The sequence below is a fragment of the Sphaerodactylus townsendi genome, linkage group LG13, assembly GCF_021028975.2.
Source record: "Sphaerodactylus townsendi isolate TG3544 linkage group LG13, MPM_Stown_v2.3, whole genome shotgun sequence".
NCBI classification, from domain to species: Eukaryota; Metazoa; Chordata; class Lepidosauria; order Squamata; family Sphaerodactylidae; genus Sphaerodactylus; species Sphaerodactylus townsendi.
This window is the reverse complement of record NC_059437.1, coordinates 52,953,113-52,974,205: the sequence shown is the minus strand read 5'-3', so window position 1 is coordinate 52,974,205 and position 21,093 is coordinate 52,953,113. Positions and strand designations below refer to the sequence as shown.

At 48.4% G+C, this 21,093-nt stretch overlaps 1 protein-coding gene across 4 annotated transcripts; it reads right to left on the bottom strand.

Annotated features, from left to right (window-relative positions):
* Window positions 1-52: 52 nt before the first annotated feature.
* CCDC92 (coiled-coil domain containing 92) lies at window positions 53-20,647 on the bottom strand. 4 transcript variants are annotated; one of them, XM_048513933.1, is made up of 4 exons: window positions 20,494-20,647; window positions 5,554-5,700; window positions 3,707-3,748; window positions 53-2,767 (listed from the first exon to the last, which is right to left on the bottom strand). In XM_048513933.1, the coding sequence occupies exons 2-4, from the start codon at window positions 5,681-5,683 to the stop codon at window positions 1,992-1,994; spliced, it is 948 nt and encodes a 315-aa protein (XP_048369890.1). In that variant the 5' UTR covers window positions 5,684-5,700; window positions 20,494-20,647; the 3' UTR covers window positions 53-1,991. The 4 variants fall into 4 exon arrangements, with proteins under 4 accessions (XP_048369890.1, XP_048369892.1, XP_048369891.1 ...); XM_048513935.1 differs by lacking the exon at window positions 20,494-20,647 and adding an exon at window positions 20,227-20,366; XM_048513934.1 differs by lacking the exon at window positions 20,494-20,647 and adding an exon at window positions 16,584-16,798.
* Between the last annotated feature and the right edge of the window lie 446 nt (window positions 20,648-21,093).

Here is a 21,093-nt window from a genome sequence, read left to right as displayed (position 1 = left end):
CAGTGAAATCAGACACAGACTGCCATATATGTGGGGGTCACAGGATTGTAAGAAAGGTTGAAAGCATTTTTAATGTTACAGTACAGTTCTCCCAGAACCTTAGGCTGCTTTCCATCACTGGACATGGGAGTAAATAGAAGACAGAGAGAAGTGATCAAACCCAGTGGTGGTTAATGCAATACATTTAAAAAGGGTGTCTGGTTAAAAGTAAAAATTTCCCTTTAACAGTCTCCAGGAGAGACTTAAGTGCTTACTTAAGAAGAAAAATCCCAATACATAAAGACAAATTTACAGAATAAATGCATCAGGGAGGCAGGAATGGGTAGACGGTGTGGGGAAATGGAGCAGGTCAATGTTAAGGGGTTTTCAGGAGTAAACTTAAATGGGCCCAGTGGTCCAAAAGGTGTTCACATGGCTTTCTGTGAAAGTGAAGCCCCCCCCTCCCCCCCCGTTTTTGCAGAGCTGTGGCAGGATATTTCCTGAACAAGACTATATACAGCTAACACCATTGGCTGCCATCTGCCATTAGTTCTTTTGCATCACACAGCCTTGATAGTTTAAAGAGGTGCAGTTTAAAGACGTGCCAATGAAAAAGAAACAGCTCTTTGAATTGGTTCCATGTCCAAGAAACCAGCCACTGAGCCAAACATTACTCAGAATTAGCCACATGCCTTGCTATGTTACATCCTAGAGTGAAGCGTGCTGCTCTTTCCCTTTGGCTACGGTGAGAGCTGAGCAGAAGGCACATTTTCACCCTCAAATGCAGATGGAAAGTGACCTCCATCTTTACCAGACAGTGGAGCTATTTTTATGCTTATCTGACAAAGACTAAAATGACTCAGCGCCTTTGTCAGTGACTTATGTGTCCAGCATTTGGGTTCCACTGTCTTGTCTTGACTCTACCTCGGAGGAGAACAGTTGTGGGTTGAGATGCCCTGTAGCGGCCATAGACCACGAAGTGCACACCTATGGCATTTAGACTTCCTTGAGCAATCAAACGGGACAGTCGGCTTAAAACTGAGCCTCTCATGGTCTGTCTGCAAAGCAGCTACCTGTGCTCCTGGCTGGACAAAAGCTGGAAGAAACAGCCCAAAGGCAATCCACCTTTCCCTCCCATACACCACATTACTCAAGCCCCCCCCCCCCCCCGCCCCCAGGGAGCCTGCCATCAATCTCACATAAAGACAGGACCAACCTGGGCTGAAGGAGTATTTTGGATCCTCCCCAAATACTGTGTCACGCTGATCTACCTTTTCAGACCAGTAGAAGCCATAAAAGCCCACCTTGTGTTTTAGGTAGCTGAGAGATCTGACCCTTTTCATGGGAAGAGCCAGTTGCGACTGTTGTACTCCAATGCTGAACAAAAGGACACCAAACAAGACCAGCAAGGGTTAACAAAATAGAGTTTGTTGGGATTCAGTAGCTCAAGATAAAAATTTAACAGAAAACATGAACACTGTGATCAGGATCAGGTGATGGCTGTGGGGAGGGCTCTTCACACGCAAACATCTGCATCATGGTCAGCTGTGCCCCCCCCCCTTCCCTGCTCCCTCCCCGCCGGAGGATTTGTCTGGACTGTGCATGAAGTGATACATACAAGAGAGGCTGGAACCGTGAGCAGCCAATAACACAATGCCGCAAGGTTATCAGGAGACTGTTTCTGTCATTACTACGGATTAATAATGCAGATTGTTGCCTGGGCGCTCGCCCACAAAGTGCGCTTTAGAATAAATGACGGAGCATCAGAAGCAAGCAGTCAGTTTGGCCACAGCGTTTCATTAAGCAGAGAGTCTGCAAATATGGACACAGTCAGAGTGGGGCGGGGCGGTTCCACCAAAGGAGGTTATTTTAGTGATGGAAAACATTTGGCATGCGGGGGTGGGGAGGGGGGGCATTCGAAAAAGTGAAAATAAATTTACTGCAGATGCAATTAACCCCATTTGTGATCACAGTGCATAAGAGAGTCACCCCCCCTTCCCCAAACAGCTGGCTTAAACAGTTCTGTCTGTCCCCGAATGCTTTCGGACCACTTTGCTCCCATTCACCTGATCCACCGCTAGCGTCTCAACCTCTGGTGGAGCCTGGGGAGGAGTTACATGATGGATGCGGTGAGCCACGCCCACGTGAGCCCTGTGCTGCTTCTCCCGAGCCGGGCTGTGGGGCTCCGCACAGGGGCGCTCGGAAGGAATGGGTGGAATGACTAAAGGCCTCTCTTTGACCAGGTGGATCTCAGCAGTTTCCCTGGCCAGTAAAAAGGGGGTAGGATCAGGCATGGCGTCGAGAGGCTCCCGCAACAGCAGCTTCCGACTATCCGATCCTAACCTGTAGGCCTCCTCGAATTCCGGGTTCAGCGGGGCGGACAGACTCTTCTTCATTCTGCGCCGTGGAGTCTCTGGGAGCTTCTCTTTGGGAGGGGCTGGCTTATAGCTTGACAGCACGGGGCTTCCGGAAGGGGAGCTGTCGGAAGTCCCGCTCGAGCTCATCAGCTTTTTCTTCGTCGCGTGCAGCTGCGAAGTGAGGTACGCAATTGTGCTCGCCCGCTGCTCCAGTTCACTCGACAGCATGTTTAGCTTGTGGCTTTTCATTTTGAGCTCTTCCAGGTACTTCTTCTCTCTCTCCTTGATGGTGTTCTCCAGCACCCTGATCATGGCATTTTTTTGCTCCAGTTCCTTTAGCAACTCATTGTTTTCGGCCTCTTTCACTTTGAGCTGAGCCTCCAGCTCTTCGCACTTTCTCTTGAGTTCTTCGCTCCTTGAACTCCCATTTTCTAAAAGAACGGAGAGGAAGAGTTTCACACCAGACACAGCCTTTATCACACAAGCCTCGCATAGCCCCAAGTCTGAACATTCATCTTCTATGCTAAAAATAGGAACCAATTCATGAGGGTGCAGAAATGCTCTCCCCAAGTTTGGAAAGCAGCACCGTGCTCCTTTCAACCATTTTGGGACAGAAGAGAGAGGGAGAAATTTACTGGAGTGCATGGGAAGAAACCGACTGAAGTGGTGTGTGCTCCTCAGGCAAAAGAAGCTGAGCCCTTGGACTGCCAGGGTATCAGAATTTCTCAGACCGGGAAGCATGAAAACATGCCCCAACTTACAACGGAGAGTCCCTGTCTATAGCCTCCCAGAGTAAAGGCTGCAATACCACCAGGGCTTTAAAAGGAGAACACAGGCAACTGCTGCGGACTCACTGGGACTCAAGGGCAGCAGCGAATGCCCAGAAAGGAAGGTGCAAGATTCAAGCTCAGTAGCCCCTTTCAGCCCCACACAGCTTTTCCAAGTGTAAGCCTTTGAGAGTCAAAGCTCCCTTCCTCAGGAAAGGGAGGTGTGGCTCTGGCACCTGTGAAGTGTGGCTGCATGTTCCTGAGACAGGAGAGAGAAAGGGCTCAATATGGAACAGGCAGGATCAAAGGCAGGGGAACTACTAAGTGCCCAGAGGATATGCCCTACAAAGGTCCACTCAGTGGTGGGGAAAGGTTAGAGGGAACATTGCTGGTGACTCATAAGTTCTAAAGGAAAAGCAGCAGCATTCTCCTCGCTGAAGGCCGGGGAGGAGGAGGGGCCCAAAGCACAGAGCCCCATCACTGCTGCTCTGCAAGGCAAGACATTTTTTTCCAACAGCCATCTCATCACGATGTAGCCCAGGGTGGGAAAGCCTTTGTTAAAGAAAAGGCACTCTCCTCGCTACGTAGCCTGGGTTCCTTTACCTGTCAAGTCTGAACTTTTGAGGGTCAACTCATACGTCAGATCTGAAAGACAAAAAATAGTTTAAGAAACTGCAGAAATGTCATCTTCATACACATAAATAAATGGAACATTTCCCACAAAATGTGTTTGAGAGGCTTTACAGTCTTTTAGGGTGCCTCCTACACATGGTCATTATCCTATTTAGAGGTTAAATGTAAGAATGAACGAGTAAATATACAGGAAGGCTGTCTCACTGTTTGCACTGATCAATGGGGACAAATACCCATAGAAGGCGAGCGCATTTGCGCCCTATTGGCAGACTCCGGCTGGCCGCTGGTGGAAACAGAATGAATGAAAAGGCCCTCAAGCCAGAGCCAACATGACCCTTCTTCTGTTTCACTATGCTCAAACAGATGTCGCAGCAATCCACAGGTCGGAAGGACTCCTGGGCCAGCCCCACCCCTCCCAGCAGCTTCTGCTTACCGAGTGCTCTCCTTCCTTCCAATGCTCACCCCCCCCTACTGCCCACGCTCAGAGATTTTCTAGTGTTATTCCAAGACTTTGAAATGGGCTTCCAGAAGCAGCACCAAAACCTCCCATCTTCATTAAGCTTCCAGAGGCTTGCAAAACCATATCATTCAAATACCCATTATTGAACGCTTTTCACCACGGCCAGATTGAACGTGTTTCTCTCAGAGGTGCTCCATGGTAGACTTGCAGGCGTCCCCTGTTCTTCAAGAGTCTGTCCAGGTAATGGCACAGAGGCGGAGTCGCTGACACACATTTTGCAATTTTGTAAATTCTACCTGAGAATATGTCAGTTGAAGATAATGCCATTGCTGGTTAGGTGGGAGGCCCAACCACCATCACTACTAACCAAGATCCTCTTAGAGAAGTGGTGGCGAACCTTTGGCACTCCAGATGTTATGGACTACAATTCCCATCAGCCACTGCCAGCATGGCCAATTAACTATGCTGTCAGGGACTGATGGGAATTGTAGTCCATAACATCTGGAGTGCCAAAGGTTTGCCACCACTGAAGGATAAAAGCACCCAAACTACCTTGGCTATAGCTACATTCCTTTCAGAGGCAGTAAGAATAAGACAACTTAGGTTCAGCTTTGATAAACAACGCTTATTACAAAAGGTAAATTTTGACATTGTTCTGCATGCTTTTACCTTATAATTGTTTGTTTACTGTCTGTTTTGTATGTAACTGGGACAGTAGACCGCAATAGGTAAATTCATTCACATTGTTCAAAAGGGATTCTTCTTTAGCCCTTTTCTGATGATCAGATATAGTTTCACAACTGATTGGTTTAAATGGTTGTTGATTAGGCTTTTGGGTGGGGAGCGGGACAAGCCATTCTGAACTATTTGTAGGGGCAGATTAAAAGTTTTAAAAACAGCCATGCAGTGGAACCAGCCTAAACCTGCTGAGGTACCATTTATTTACTTTATTTATAGCCTGTCTTTCTCACCTGAGTGAGTCAATACAATCAGCAGGATGGGATATTCAGTGAACAATACAAATAGGAATTAGGGCAGTAGAACCAACCAGAAGTCTAAACACAGGACTGAAGCAAGCAGTAAGTATTAACAGAAGCCTGGTTCTCTCGATATCTGAAGCACAGGGCAACTGGATTTTACAGGGGAGGAAGGGAGGCTGACCAGTTTTGCTGAAAATACCAGGTCTGTCAACTACATCCATGTTGGGACAACCCTGAAGCTCACCCAGATTCTATGACCTACCTTGGAAAAGGGACCAGGGCCCTGGTGAGAGGTGAAGCCAAACAAATTCCTCAAGATGGAAGAGCTGGAGCTCTGCCTAACTGGGAAGAACAGAAGCAGACTCTGGGCCCGTTACCTGTGCAATGCTGCTGCAGCCGTCGGATTTCCGCATGCAGGCCCTTGAGCGTGTTGGCATGCTCCCGCTGGAGAAAAAGGAGGTTCTTCTGGGCACTGTGCAGCTGGTTCTCCAAGTTAGATGCTGCCATTCTGAAATCCACAGAACCTGGGGGATGGGGTGAGACAGCACCGTTAAGACCAAACCCTGCTTTTTCTTACACTGAGCAAGCGCAGAAAGAACCAGTGGCCTTTGGACCATTCTGGCATTGAGCTATGGCTATGATTTGGGCAACTGGCATTGAGCTGTGACTCAATGGAAGAATTTGCAGAAGGTTCCCAGTGCAACCCCCAGGTTAAAAACATCTCTGCCGGGGGCTGTGGAAAGTCGCTGCTAGGCTTGAGTGAACCTATTTTGGGGAAGGGCCATATCTCCATGAGAGAGTTCCCTGAAAAGAAAGAGAAGGTAACAAGTTCAATCCCTGATCTCTCTAGAGAAAAGATCTCAGGCAGCAGGTATCAGGAGAGATTCTTCTCTGCTGGAGAACCTGGAGAGCTTCTGCCAGTCAGAGTCAGTGATCAATGACCTGATTTGGCACAAGGCAGCTTCCGATGAACAGAGAGGTCTCGGGGGCTCGCAGTGAAATTGTTGGACAGCAGATTCAGGACAAAGGGAAGCCCAGCTTCACTAAGTGAGCAATTGAACTGTGGAACTCATTGCCACTGGACATAGTGATGACGTGGCTTTAAAAGGAGATGAAGCAGATTCACCGGTCCACAAATGGTTACTGGTCATGGTGACTAAAGGAAACTTCCACATCCAGTCAGTTAACCTCTGAATACTACTACGAAAAAACACTATCAAGGGAAGGCATAAGCTTCTACGTCTTGTTTGTTGGCTGCCTGGGCTCTTCCAGGGCAACAGGATGGGCGGCTGGTCTGATCCAGCTGGGCTCTTCTTATGTTCTTATGCCTGCTGGAGCCCTTGTAGTAAAGCAAGACTGTGCGAAGAGAGGTCTACTCTCATCACTATAAATGCCCAGCATCATTTAGAAGATGACACAAGTCCAGGGTCCCTGAACAGTATCTGCTGGTATCGAAGAATCTGAAATATTCTTCCCATGGTGCATTTGTTGACATCTTCAATGAGGGCTCGAGCGCTGACAACGGCAGAAATCCCAGACGCTCTGGTGATGTGTGTGGGAGTAACGGAGAAGAGGAAATATCACCGGGTGCTCATATCTTTCTAGTTAATACATTTAAAGGATTAGCACCAGACAGTCTTCAGGGCACTAATCCCCTCAGGAAATCAAAGCAGAGTTTGAGGAAACTCCAATGCAAAGTCTCCTCCTCAGTATGAACTGACAGTCACCTCCCTGAGCTACATTTAGAGAGATGCCGTAATCCTCCTCCAAGATAGAAAAGCCCACTGGATAAGCCAATCTTTCAGAAACCCCAGGCAAACAAACATTCCCTGGCCCAACAAAAGCTATCTCTGCTCGGTCTGGATGGCCCAGGCAGGCCTTGGCTGAAGTTGCTGCTAAGCATGTTTTCTTTTGTTCCACTATCAACGTATTATTATCGTACTGACCGCTGTTTTAATGGTTTTAATGGATTTAATGTATGTAATAATTGTTTATTTTATGATAAACTGGATATATGTTGATGTTGTTGTACACCGCCCAGAGCCCCTAGGGGATGGGGCGGTCTACAAATCTAATCAATCAATCAATCAATCAATCAATCAATCAATCAATCAACGTGCAAGACAGATGTTAAGGCAGCTGCTGCCATGACATATACAGTTCTCACTTCCAGCAGCATCTCGTACACTGGTGCTTCCCAACAGAGAAGGTTGTCTCCTGGGGAGAGAATTTTAAGGACTGTGGGCTAGCTGACTAAGGGGGAGAATCACAGAGGTCTGCAAGCAAAAAGGTACTCCACTGGACACTTGTTTCCGCCCTCTGATTTGACAGATCTGGAGTCACATGAAAGAAACCCCCTTGCTGTCATGTCCCTGCAGATATGGAGCTGCTTCCTGCAGGGCCTCCCTTGAACTTTCCTGTGAACCTGGAAGTGTGACCTTGGCCATGGTTTGTAAACTTGAATGGCACCCATTGTCTGCATACTCGGTACTCTCTGCCCAATAAATAGTTTCAGACTTCCAAATGACACCCCCCCCCCATATGCAGCATCAGCCCAAAAGCTAAATTCATGTGCAAGCAGACTGCACTCAACAAAGAAGGCTTTTATGAGCTAATTTATTTGTTCGTCGGGGCAACAAATGCTGACTGAACCAAGTGATCTTCTTGAGGAGCAGGTATTTGAGAGCTGGCTAGCAGGGTTTAGACTGAGACAGAAGTCACAAATATGAAGGTCTTTCACTGATGCCCTGTTCCCTTGAAAAAAAAGATGGATCAAATCGGGGCCTGAAATTTCTGCAGTTGCCGAAGCGACGTGAGACAATGGTCCCAACCAATGGCGGCTCAACTGGATGATGAAGTGAAGGGTAGTGTCCTCGCCACATCTACATTCAAGATGAAGGCCTAGCAGAGCCTACAGACAACCCTTGCAGCTTCCAAGCTCAGAGCCCTTCAGTCAGCCACCTGCCTATCTGAGCATTAGGCTCAGCAAAAGCACAAAACCAAGCCCCTTAAAGCAGTTTCCCTCCAGGGACAGGTGCAGGCAGTCTCATGAATGCCAAAAGAAAAGAAAGAAAGAAGTAACGCAGCCCTCGTGTCAAACACACTGTGTGCATCTCTGAACTGTTTCAAAGCAGCATTTCTTCCACAGGAGTCCAGCAACCCCCGGGGACGAGGGCCCCTTTCAAGCAGATTACTCTGTTCTGTTAGAGGCCTTAAGGCACCAGCCGCAGCCAGGGCTGTCGATATTCTCTGCTACATTAACCGTCTTTTGCAGGAGCCAGCCGTGGCCGCATAGCTAAAAGCTTTACCGCACCATCTGACTCTTTAAGTGCTCCCTGAATCCCCACCGAGTGAGCAAGCAGCGCCCCTTTCCTAGGCATGGGATGATTCGCTCAGCCAATCAAAGCCAAAGACCGAGGATTTCTAACTGCCAGGGGAGGGGTTCAGCTCCACTCAAGTTGCAGAGAATTAATTTTGAATTGATTCCCACTGAAATGTGAAAGGGCTGTGGGGCCACTCAGGTTGCCCCGTCCATTACCCTGGTAGCATTTCCAGGATGTGCCAGCATTTGATGTTGCCACAAACAAAGAAATTAGCTCATAAAACCCTTCTTTATTGAGTGCAGACTGCTTGCACTCCTAATTTAGCTTTTGTGCTGATGCTGCTTATGGGGGAGGGAGGGAGGGAGGGAGTGGCATTTGGAAGTCTGAAACTATTTATTGGGCAGGGAGTAGGCAGGGGATGGGTGCCGTTCAAGTTTACAAACCACGGCCAAGATCGCACTATCAGGTTCATGGGGAAGCTCAAGGGTCTTGCTGCAGTGAGCACCTCCACATCTGGAGGGACCCAGTGCCAGGATCCTGGTTCAGGCCAGGGAGTGGGTTTCCGGCACCCAGGATTGGAGGGATACATACAGCTGGGAGCACAGGAAGTCTCCAAGGAAAGCAACCCAGTGCAGCAATGGCCACTCTTGTCCTAAGCCAGTTACTACAATGGTGGCCATGCCACCATGCTAACGGGAGGAAGTCCGTGAACATCTGAAGCACCAGAATTGGACACCCCTGAGTTAAACCCTTCTAAGTCATTTGAAACCAGTGAGACTAACGTTGCTAGCCAGAGCATGCATGCTACATTCGGCAATTGCCACGGCAGCTGTCCGTCAGTCACTAGGATTCAACTTAAGGCCCTGGCTCTTCATAGTTTTGGGTCCGCAGGTCTTCAGGACCACCTGTGCTGCTATGCTCCGCCAGGACTTCTTCACTCATCCGAGCAGGAACTTCTGCAGCTGCCACCTGGACAATGGGCAAGACCAGCAACTGCCCACAGGTACACGTACCTTCTCTATCGTGGCCCCCACCTTACTTGCTGTTTATTTTTGGAATGTGTACCTCGCCCTATCAGGGAGGCTTACAAAATTAAAAGCAACTGTAAAAACAACAGTACAATATTAACATGTAAAACAATAATAAAACCATGGTTGTGCCCATCCATATCCCCCCCCCCCATCCCAGACTGGCAGCCTCCCGAGGGGGCATCAGGGAGGTCAAAGGCCTGGGTGAATAGGAAGGTCTTCACTAGAATCCGAAATCCATGTGTCGGCACCTGGCAAATTTCCACGGGGAAGTTGATCCATAGTCTGGGGCCTGCCAGGGAAAAAGCCCTCCCGTACATTCCCTCCCTCCACACCATGGTGGGTGAAGGGACCACCAGGAAAGCCCCCCCAACCTCAGTGCCCAGGCAGGTTTACATGGGCACAGGACCAGGCAGGTTCATATGGGCACTTGGATTTATATCCCCCCTTTCTCTCCTGCAGGAGACTCAAAGGGGCTGACAATCTCCTTGCCCTTCCCCCCTCACAGCAAACACCCTATGAGGTAGGTGGGGCTGAGAGAGCTCCGAGAAGCTGTGACTAGCCCAAGGTCACCCAGCTGGCGTGTGTGGGAGTGCACAGGCTAATCTGAATTCCCCAGATAAGCCTCCACAGCTCAGGCGGCAGAGCTGGGAATCAAACCCGGTTCCTCCAGATTAGATACACGAGCTCTTAACCTCCTATGCCACTGCTGCTCCAGTGGGACCCACGCCATTTAGCTCAATGGAATCAATAGCTCAATGCCTTGCTGCCACTTGAGCTTATGGAATGGAGTGGCCGGCCTAAGGAGGTCAGGGAGGCCCCCACACTTCAGGCACTTCATAAACTACAGTTATCCCTTCCCCACTGTGACTCTTCCCTTTGCAGTTTTGCTAAATTGCGGATCAGCAGAAGAAATTAAATGGGAATTTGGGGGGAGTTTCGCAGGAGCCGCAGATGACATGCAAAGGCCAGCGACACAGAAAAAGTTTAGAAGTTCAGAAATGAATTAAATATATGTATAGTATTCTACAGTGTCAACATATTTTCTCTTTTAATACCATAAATATACACTATTTCTTTTTCAAAGTTACAAATAAAAGAAGAAATTCAGACCTATTATCAGATATGAAGAGGGGACCAAAAATTTTATGCAGATTTCCAGTTCACGGGGGACACCGCATCCCTAACCCCCACAATGTGAAAGGGATTACTGTATGTAAAACAGGAGGGCTCAGGAAGGTGCTTTTATAAAGGCTATAGGGCTGTGAACTATAGCTCTATGTCAGTGATGGCGAACCTTTTCGAGACCGAGTGCCCAAATTGCAACCCAAAAACCACTTATTTATTGCAAAGTGCCAACATGGCAATTTAACTTGAATACTGAGGTTTTAGAAAAACCGGTTGGCTCCGAGGCGTGCATTACTTGGGAGTAAGCTTGGTGGTAGTCGGTGGCTTTGCTTTGAAGCAACATGCAACTCTTCCAACTGGTGAATCATGACCCTAAGAGGGTTTACTCAGAAGTAAGCCCCATTGCCAGCAACCGAGCTTACTCCCAGGTAAAGGATTGCACTTTAGTTCTTTGCATGAAAATCAGTGGGGTTTAACAGTGCTTAACAGGGTTACCTACACTGCTTCCCCAAAACTCGGTCTTAGGTTTAATGCTAATAATCAAGCCCAGCAGCCCAGGCAAGCCTAGATGTGTGTGTGTGTGGGGACACTTTGTTTGCATGTGCCCACAGAGAGGGCTCTGAGTGCCACCTCTGGCACCCGTACCATAGGTTCATCACCACTGCTCTATGTATATGCCGTGGGTCACTCTGGGTTACCATGGAAGGACCAGTCCCCATCAAAGAAGGAGGACCTTGGTGGAGCCCCATCGTCACGGCCAGCCCTCCGTGCTCCACGCCCAGTGACAGTGAGGGGACGTTCCATGGCTTTGAGAGCAAGACCAGTCCCTTGCACCCTATCTTTGACCTCTCCTCCGAGGGACTTTCTCTGGTTCGAAAGCAACACAGAAGCAGAGCTAGCTGACGACGACTACAGCAGCTCAGACAAGGAGGGGGAGGAAGAGACAGATGTCAGGCCATCTAGATCCACCTATGAAAGCAGCGCCAGGCCATCTAGATCCACCTGTGGAAGACCAGACAGCTGCACAGGTGCAACATCTTGACTGGGAAGTATCAGCCAGCCGGTCCCCTGACAATCCTGCCCTCTCTCAGTGCACACTGTCAGAACCCAGGGCAAGTCCCCCCTCCGCAAGTATCAGACGGAAAGATACAGCCATCTTCCCAATGTGCTATGTTACTACATGCTGGGGGATTTTTGTTGTTGATATTTAATTTATTTACACACCACTCCCCCCCCCCCCCAGGCCCCCAAATACATCATTCTCTTCCCCTGCATTTTATCCTCGTCTGAGCGGTTCCAATACTGATTCAGAAAGTTAAAAGATGAGACATCGGCAGACACCTGAAATTCAACAAGAGTCACCACCCAAAACTGCATCCGGAAAGGAGCTGTCCAGTCTGGACCGGCTGCCTGAACACTTGAACATTTAATCAGGGATGGTTTCAGTCTGCCGGCTTCAGAAATGCAGCAGTGATGCCCCACCCCTCTCCGAGCGCTTACGAGCAGCCCTCAGCAGCTGAATTTTTAAAAGTGTCTATTTATAGCCCACTTCTGACATCTCCTCTAGTGCAAGTTACTTTAAGTGTGTGCTCTGCAGGAAGAAAATAAAAAGGGGAGGGGAAGGGACGAGGAGCCATTTCAGAGAAAGGAGGGGGGGGATGACAATCTTTGAACTGCTTCTACTGTTGAAAGAACAGGGTCACCCTCTCTTTTACACTCAGCGAAAGAGCGGTTAGCAAGACTCCTTTTGAAAGCAAAACATCTCCGTTGTGCCCTACAAACTCTTGCAAACTTGTATTGTCGAAGGCTTTCACAGCTGGAGTCACTAGGATGTTGTGGGTTTTCTGGGTTGTGTGGCCATCGCCTGCATCTGTGCCTGGCCAGCCACAGATGCAGGCAGAACGTCAGGAGAAAATACTACTGGCCACACAATACTACACAGCCACACAACCTGGAAAACCCACAACATTCTTGCAAACTTGTATCACGAGGGCCCTGATGTCCTTCTGGCAGGGCCCTTCTGGGTACACTTCAATACTGTCTCTTTAAAATGTTTCCTGGTACACAAAACAAAGATCCCGATGAAGAAGAGAAGGAAGCAGCTACAAGAGAGGGGGTTTTTTTGCCAAAAGACACAAGGCATCCATGGGGTGTAATTTAGATGCAAAGATGGCGGCGGGGGGGGCGGGGGGACTTGTGCCACAGTACTGACAAAAAGACTGGACTCCCCTTCCCCATATTTTAAACATTAAAGGGGGGGGTGTCCTTCAGTTTTCTAGTCATGGAAGATGAAGAAGAGTTTGGATTTATACCTCGCTTTTCTCAACCTTTAAGGAGTTTCAAAGCAGTTTACAATCTCCTTCCCTTCCTCTCTCCCTAACAGACATGTTGTAAGGTAGGTGGGGCTGTAAGGGAGTTCAGAAAGAACTGTGACTGGTCCAAGGTCACCCAGCAGGCTTCATGTGGAAGAGCAGGGAAACAAATCTGGTTCTCCAGATTAGAGCTCACCATTCTTAACCACTACACCACACTGGAAAATGTGGGAGGGGGGAAAAGAGAAGTGGTAATATCCTCTTGCTTATACCACAGCCAGAATTCACATTGGATTCCCCCTAAGGATGTTTCAAGAAGTAAAGTTACATTGTTAGGGATCCCTGATAACAGATTCCCACCAGCATCAAAGTTCAGTGGGCTTGGAGGCTGTCAGTGCACAGGCATCAGGCATGACCCGCTGTGCTCTTGCTCAGCTCCCCTTCTTTTACAGGGTATGTCCAGGAGAAGCTCCCAGTCAGCTGTTTCAAAACTGACCTGTTCCTATCATACTCACCACCCTCAGGAAAGCGGAAGCCAGGGGGACAACGGACAGGACATCGTAAAACTCACCCTTCATATTAACGCTGAGATTTCTAACTCTTTCAGCCCCAACTGCTTAACTTTCAGGTTTGGGCTGCACTTTCCAGTGGAGAAATCAATGGACTTGGTACCAAAGAAATACATTCAGTTGAGACTGAAGACAGACAAAAATTTGAAAAGGGAGTTAAGAATGATCTGACCAAGGCCTGATCACTTGCAGTGATCACACCCTTCCCACCAGATTGGCAGTTCACAAGGTTTTGCAGCTGCAAAACTGCTTGACCAGTTGGACAAAAGAATCAACTGTGTACATCACAAATAGAAAAAGAGGGGCATCCGCTGTACCACCTTGAACTCTGAAGAGTTATTTTCTAACTCCAGCTTAGGTCTTCCTCCACTCTGCACAAAGATCACCTTAAAAAGGCAGCAAGAGTTCCAGGTATCTAAAGTGCTTCTGGACTCAAATCTAATTGGGGTGCTGTGTGGTTTCCGGGCTGTCTGGCGGTGTTCTAGCAGCATTCTCTCCTGACGTTTCGCCTGCATCTGTGGCTGGCATCTTCAGAGGATCTGATCACACAGCACCCCAGTGATTCCGGCCGTGAAAGCCTTCAACAATACATCAAATCTAATTGTTCAATTGCAGACCAAAATGGCCACCCGCTGAAACTTTGCACAAAGTCACCATGGTGTGGGGTGGGGACACAAAGAAACCTCGTGTAGACAGAAGCACTCGCTTCATTGCGCCTCTCGCTGCCTGGATGCAAGCACCACGCCTACTGGACAGTGCCTTCCAAGCAGGCAAATGGGGTATGGCACCATGCCACTCACTTACAGCACAGTGCTGACAAGACCTTGGTGAATGCCAAGCTTGGCTACAGAGCAGACAGAAGCCCAACAACTATCTAGAGTCTGGCTTTTATATCAAATACGAGTGCTCCTGGGAATCTAAGAGCCACAGACGATTGTCGTCTGGATGACTACTGTTTCCCCTTGTCTTACCCCTTTGGCATACAGATGATGTATAATCTGTGAGCTGGTGTAGGTTAGTGGCCTCTACTACAGGCGCTTGTTGAAGCAATCCATCCCCCCTCTCAACCTCAGTCACCTCATCTGCAATACAGAAGTAATTCCACTGGTCTACCTTACATGGTTATTGTAAGAATTACAAAAAGGCAATGTAATGTCAAGTTCCTTGAACAATGAAAGTGCTCTATAAACGTTAAGCATGTTCAGTAATACAACAGTTTCGCTTGTATTTTGTTTAAGCATTACAGATGACTAGGGTTAAGAATATCTCCAAAGCACTGCTAGATCACTGCTGTACCAGAGACTCAACAAGTTCTGGTTATCTGGTCATGTGGCAGGGATGGGGAATTTGCCTCTTAACTAGCCCCACCCAAGTCCCTGCCTTCCATCATTTAGCCCCACTGTACACGGCAACACAGCAGACATGGCAGGAGGAAGAACAGAACTGCAAAATATTTCAGACTTCCACAGTACAGTCCAGAAAAGAATGCACAGGATTGTGAGACACAGCAGGGGTGTTGCTGCAATATGATTGCTTTGAAATGTGCACTGCAGCAAGCCGGGGCAGGGGGGAGGGTAGGAGGGTAAGGAACCTACAAAAGGAGCAGAGACAAAAGTACAGCCTCTTCCTGTCTCCAAGATAGTCACCTGTTCTTTGAATTATTAAAAGGGCTTCAAGGATACCAGGAAGACACTGCAGCTGTCTATACCAGCAATCACAGTCTCTATTCCAATCAATAGGATCCAAGGGTTCCACCAGGGTCTCAATTTACTGAAAAAGCCATTTCAGACCCCAGTCTTCCAGAGCAAACACCACACATCCCCCACAGCCAGGCCAAGATTCAAACAATGTCTGCTCATCGCCAACTTTAATCATTACAAACAGCAGGCAATCAAGCACGGTCCTCCAGCACCGCTGGCACAATACTGCTATACTGTTTAAGTTAACCACTGTGGACGGCCTATCTTTACTGACACGTTCAGCTTCAAAGCTACGAGAAGCGTTTCCCCCGAACTCAGATTTCAAACTCGTTTGGCACAAGAAGCGCACTCTGAAAACGATTCCTTTCCATTCATTTTGTGTCCTTTGGAGTCGTTTTCAGAAGCCGCAGATTCTCCTTCTGACTAGTTGACAGAAACAAAGTTTGACAGACAGCCAATCCATCAAAAGGGACGGTGTGCTGTTCCGTACTTCTTAACAGCAATAAACTCTTCTTGTCTATGCAACAATAGTTCAACTGAGCCAATCACAAATCCCATTCTGTTCTTTCAGACAAGGGGTCCTGACATTTGTAGTTTTTTTTTAATTGGACAGTAGTCATCAAAACGATTAGGAAGATACCCAAATGCAGCAGCTGGTGCCCCATTCTACCCCTCCCCGAGACATGGCTGCCCCACCTTTCAAGTTAATGACACTCAGCAACCAGGAAAACAACACCCAAGATTCCCACAAAAGAAAAAGAGAGAGCAGTTCAATCTGTCAATAAGTCTTCACAGTTTAAGTTACAGAATCTGAATATATCGAACTTGTCGGATGCTTGAAATAAATAAAACTACATGGGGTGGGGGAGGAAGCAGAAAGACAACAGATCGAAGGAGAGAGATTTCCAACAGCTGCTAATTCCCTCACAAATTCAGCTCACAGAGCCATCATCAAAGGCATCACTTAATCCATTTAGAGTCAAACAAACAACCGCCAAGGAAAAGGGGTTGCAGAGCAGCAAGCCCCATTCTGAAGTCAAGCCCAGCATTATTGAGAGGGCTCGTTCCTGCTGTGTAAGACCCAACAGAAGTACCTTCCACTCAAGCACGGCACATCCGGAGAAGACAGGCAAATCTCTTGAATCTTCTATGCACCTGCAATGCGGACCATGAACATCCCGTCCACCCTCAGGGCTGCCAGAGCCCCTCTTTGCTCCTTCCGTCCGCTACCTTTGCAAGCGCTCAGATGCGACGGAAAGACAGACATGAATAATTCCAAGTTTCCCAGCCAGCTGCAGCTCTGGGGATGCCACGCAAACCCAAGATCCACCCACGCTCCTTTCCCACCTTAGGTTTAAGCCAAGGAAGGGTGCCGACCACGGCTACTGGCTGGGAGACGCTCCATGGCCAGAGAGAAGCTTCGCTCGGACAGCTACCATTCCCACAAGTGAGAGGGAAACTGGTTGGGCTGGCGCCGAGATTCCAGCCCCCCTCCCCATGCACGCAACAACCTTTCCATCTTCTCCCTCCGCTCTCTGGTCCACGCTGTGTGGCTGCTGCAACGGGAGATGACGGTGGCAATAAGGTCACCTCCCCCGTCCCCCCCCCCCCGCTAAATTCGCCTGGCACTGCCCTTCGAAAGCCCTCCTCTTGTTAAGCTGAAAGGGAAACCAGATCTAAAGCTAATTCTCCCATAAATGCTAGCAGCACTGGCAAAGCAAAATTACATTTTCCCCTCTACAATACCAGTAGGACGCTGGGACCACGGCAGGGGCTCTTCGCACTCAGATGTACTTAGGATTAGTTAAACAAACACTTTTGCTGACAGGTTCATGCTGTCCAAGGGCAACAGGACAGCAACTCCCTCCCTCCCTCCTTCTCCATCCCATCCCCCAATTCCAGAAGTGCATCTAACATCCAGGCAGCACAAGGAGGGATGGCAACAGCAACCTGGTCTCTGCAGAAAGAGAAATACCTGCTCCTGTTGCCAATGAAAGAGAGTGCAAGACAGTCCCTCCTATGGGAAGACATGTAGAAGAGGAGTTTGGATTTATACCCCACCTTTCTCTCCCGTAAGGAGACTCAAAGGGGCTTACAATCTCCTTTCCCTTCCTCTCCCCACAACAGACACCTTGCGAGGCAGGTGGGGCTGTGAGAGCTCTGAAGAACTGTGACTAGCCCAAGGTCACCCAGCAGGAATGTAGGAGTGCGCAAACACATCTGGTTCACCAGATAAGCCTCTGCCACTCAGGTGGATGAGGGGGGAATCAAACCCAGTTTTCTAGATTAGAATCAACCTGCTCTTAACCACTACACCACACAGGTTGGAAAAAAGAAGCCAGTGACCTGGAGGCAGGGGGGACTCCTGAGAGATATAGATGGGGGAATCACCTTTCTTGGTGAAGGAAGGAAGGAGAGGAAGTCTCCCTGGCACCTGTATGGAAATCTACTTTTCGGCCTCTTCTCTTCCTTTATGAAAAGGGGAGTGTCCTGCTCCTTCTGTATTTGGGGCTGGGGGACTACCCTAAGCCTTTAATATATCTTTAGTTTACCGGGGAAAAATGACTGCCCCCTTCTTCATTATTTGGAAGGACCCCGCCCCCCCAGTCATTTCCCAGAGTATCACATTCAGAGGCTGCTATACCATGCCTTCTTGAGATAACTCCCCCTACTTCATTAGGTGGGCTTGAACTCTCTTCTCTACCTCCTCCAACCCCATTATGTGGGGGGAGGGAAGAGAGGAAAGGCAGCTAATCCCATGTGGAGGGAAACTCCTGTGTTTTTTTTTAAAAAAAAACAGGTATAGAAAAGGTTCTAGGTTCCTCTTTTCCTGCACCAAATGTTCCATACATGCATGCTAATAGTACGCTTGTGTAAAGCTGATAAAGATTATTCATATGCATATAGCACTATCAATATGTAGATCTTCTCATAAAGTAGCAAAACAAGCACAAGACTGAACAGACCTCACACCTAGAAGAGTTTACAATTGTAAGGAAGAGCAAAACAGAAGGCACAGGGGCACGAGAGCAATAGGAGATGAACACATGGAGAAGAGTAGAAGCGTTTGGACTTATATGCCACCTTTCTCTCCTGCAGGGTTTACAAGGCAGTTTACAAACTCCTTTTCACTTTCTCTCCCTTTCACAGACCCCTTATGAGGTCGGTGGGGCTGACAGAATTCTGAAGAACTGTGACAAGCCCCAAGGTCACCCAGCAGGCTTCATGTGGAGGAGTGGGGAATCAAATTCGGTTCTCCAAATTGGAGTCCTCCTGCTCTTAACCACTATACCACACTGGCTCGATGCGTCCCATTTGATCTAGTAGTCTATATTCATCCAAAATTGCTTCTCTGCACCTGTACGGTTGGGGGTCTTCAGTCCCTGCCCCATAAGACAGAACATTGCACAGATTTATTTGGAAGGCTGAACCTGTCCCTAAAGCAATGTCAGCACACGGACAGACGTGAGTAAGAAAGGGGACACTTCCCCATCTCATCTCCTTTTCCTTTAAGGCAGAAAAGGTAAAAAGTGATTCCCATTCTATATCAAGCTTTGGGACACTCACTGTCCCCTATTCCTTCTGAAGACCTCTGTGAAGATTCCTAAGAAGGGGGACAACATTCGCCTGGTTGGGGAATGCTTCCAGTTAATCCAAGACATCTAGATTGTGTGAAGAGTAGGAAAAGTTTAACCCCGCTCTTCAAAGACTCTTAAAAGACACCATCGTCTCTCACTGCTTTAAATCTGTTTGCATTTGATTTAGGAGACTCAGCAACCATTAATGGATACCAAATCTAGGTCAGATCCCTTCTGAACTCTCCGCTTTATGAACAAAGGAATGGCGTGCGCTTCTGTCTTATACAGAGTGAGGAGACAGGGGAAGACGAACCCATCAGTTCAAACAAAAGCCACACAATTTGATGACTTTTGCGTCCGACTTTGAGCTGGACCAAAACAGCCACCCCTGATGATCCCTTCAAGACGAAAAGAATTGTCCTGCCTTACTTCCTTACACCAGCCCCTCAACAGGAAAGCAGGGGGTGCATCTTGCCTTCGTAAGGCAGGGGGAAGAGAACATTGAACAAACCTAACAAATTAACCATCATCATTTAACATATGACATTACTAGACAAAAATATAGGCTCCTTCCTTCCCTAAAATGTATTAAGAAATGATAGCACAAACAAAAACAATAAACACAGATGCCCACTAATACCTTCTCTGTATGTGAAATTCAAATTCAACCTTAGCAAATCTACACATGCCCCATATTGACTTCTTTGCAGAAGGAGGATTTATAACAACAGAAACTATGTGGTTCAGCAGCAATATATATTAGTGGTTAAAGACTGTTTAATCACATGTTCTTCTGCATGTATAACAAATTCATTATTATTATTATTAAATTTTGTTTAATCTCACAGCTGCCAGTTCTGTAGCTGGTTGTTGGCCTTTCATTACAATTAAAGCCTCATCCAGAGGCCTAAGATGTTGTAATGTATTGGCATAGTATTCGTGCGGATCCCAGCAGAGCTGCCTTGTGAATCTGACAGATGTTAATTTCGCAGATTGGAAGATATTTCAAGTGCTGCACTAGCGTTTTTGGAATGGTGCCCAGGGTGCCGATTACTATTGGGACGACCTCAGCTAGTTTGTGCCATAGTAGCTGAATCTTGATTTTCAAATCGTGGTATTTAGTGACCTTCTCGTGTCACCACCTACCGCTGAGCCGACAATGGTCACTTTCTTGTCCTGGATCACTGTGATGACTGGTGTATTATGCGCCAACGCTTTGTCTGTTTGGATTCAAAAGTCCTGCAAGATTCTGACCTTCTCATTATGATTATTAATAATATTTTACTAGTCAAATAAGGCAATCAATGTCCCGAACACCCTTCCACTGGGTGCAATCCATACCAAATCCATGACATTTTCATTATTTAGCCCTCCTAGTCCTTCATATACGAGGAGGAAGAGAAGATACTCACCTTGTGGGGGGGGGGGTGTCCCCCCGCAGACACCAAAATGGGGGGACTCCCCTTTTCAAAGTGTCACCTGCCTCCAAATTACCTCAGGGAAGGGACCTGGGAGAAGACCAACCGCCCCCCCTCCCCCTTGTCCCCTCCCACTGGGAAAGGGGGCGACCCAGCCTGAGCCACAGTCGCCCCCCTGGTCCTCGCACGCGGTGCATGCTGGGAGGAACGAAGAGGGCGACGTTGAGGGGAGGGCGAGGGGGGGGCTCTCCCCATACTCACCAGCCGCAGGGAGACGCCACTGCTCCCCCCGCCCCACTCCAGTCGGGGGGGGGGGCGGGAGGGTGAGGGGAGGGGACAGAGCTGCTCCCCAACGGGAGCGTGGAGGAGGGAGGTGACGTCGAGGCAAGGGGAACTGCGCAGGCGCGGAGGCTCAGGTGCAGCCGCGGCAAACAGCAGCTCCGTTGCCTGGGCAACGAGGCCGGCGTTTCCACCGGCGGCCGTTGTCTGTCTGTCTTCTTCTTACCCCGCCTTCTCCCTTAAGCCCCGCCCATGTGGCAGGAGAGGGGGCGGGGCCTCTCCAGCATTCCAGAGCCTCTTTGTATGGCAGGCAGAAATCTGTCAGGGAAGGTTGCCTCTCCAGGTTGGGAAATGGAGATTTTGGGGTGGAGGCTGGTATAATGCATCCCACCCTCCTAAACAGCCTTAGGGATTCAGCTCTCTAGTCTGAAGATCAGCTGGAATTCTGGGAGATTTCCAGGTCCCACCTGGAGATTGGTGACTTAACTTCCAGGTGCAGGGTCCACACAGCCATGCTTGGAGGAACCTTGCTTCCATTATAGGAAGCATTCTGCAATTATTGTTGTTATTATGGCTCTATAA

What these genes read in the sequence shown, in the direction of transcription:
- CCDC92 (XM_048513933.1), bottom strand. Translation starts at nt 5,683, where the DNA reads ATGGCAGCATCTAACTTGGAGAACCAGCTGCACAGTGCCCAGAAGAAC. An exon ending in GCTGCAGCAGCATTGCACAG is followed by an intron (nt 3,749 to 5,553) that starts GTAACGGGCCCA and finishes TTTGTCTTTCAG; the next exon opens with ATCTGACGTATGAGTTGACC. An exon ending in CAAAAGTTCAGACTTGACAG is followed by an intron (nt 2,768 to 3,706) that starts GTAAAGGAACCC and finishes CCGTTCTTTTAG; the next exon opens with AAAATGGGAGTTCAAGGAGC.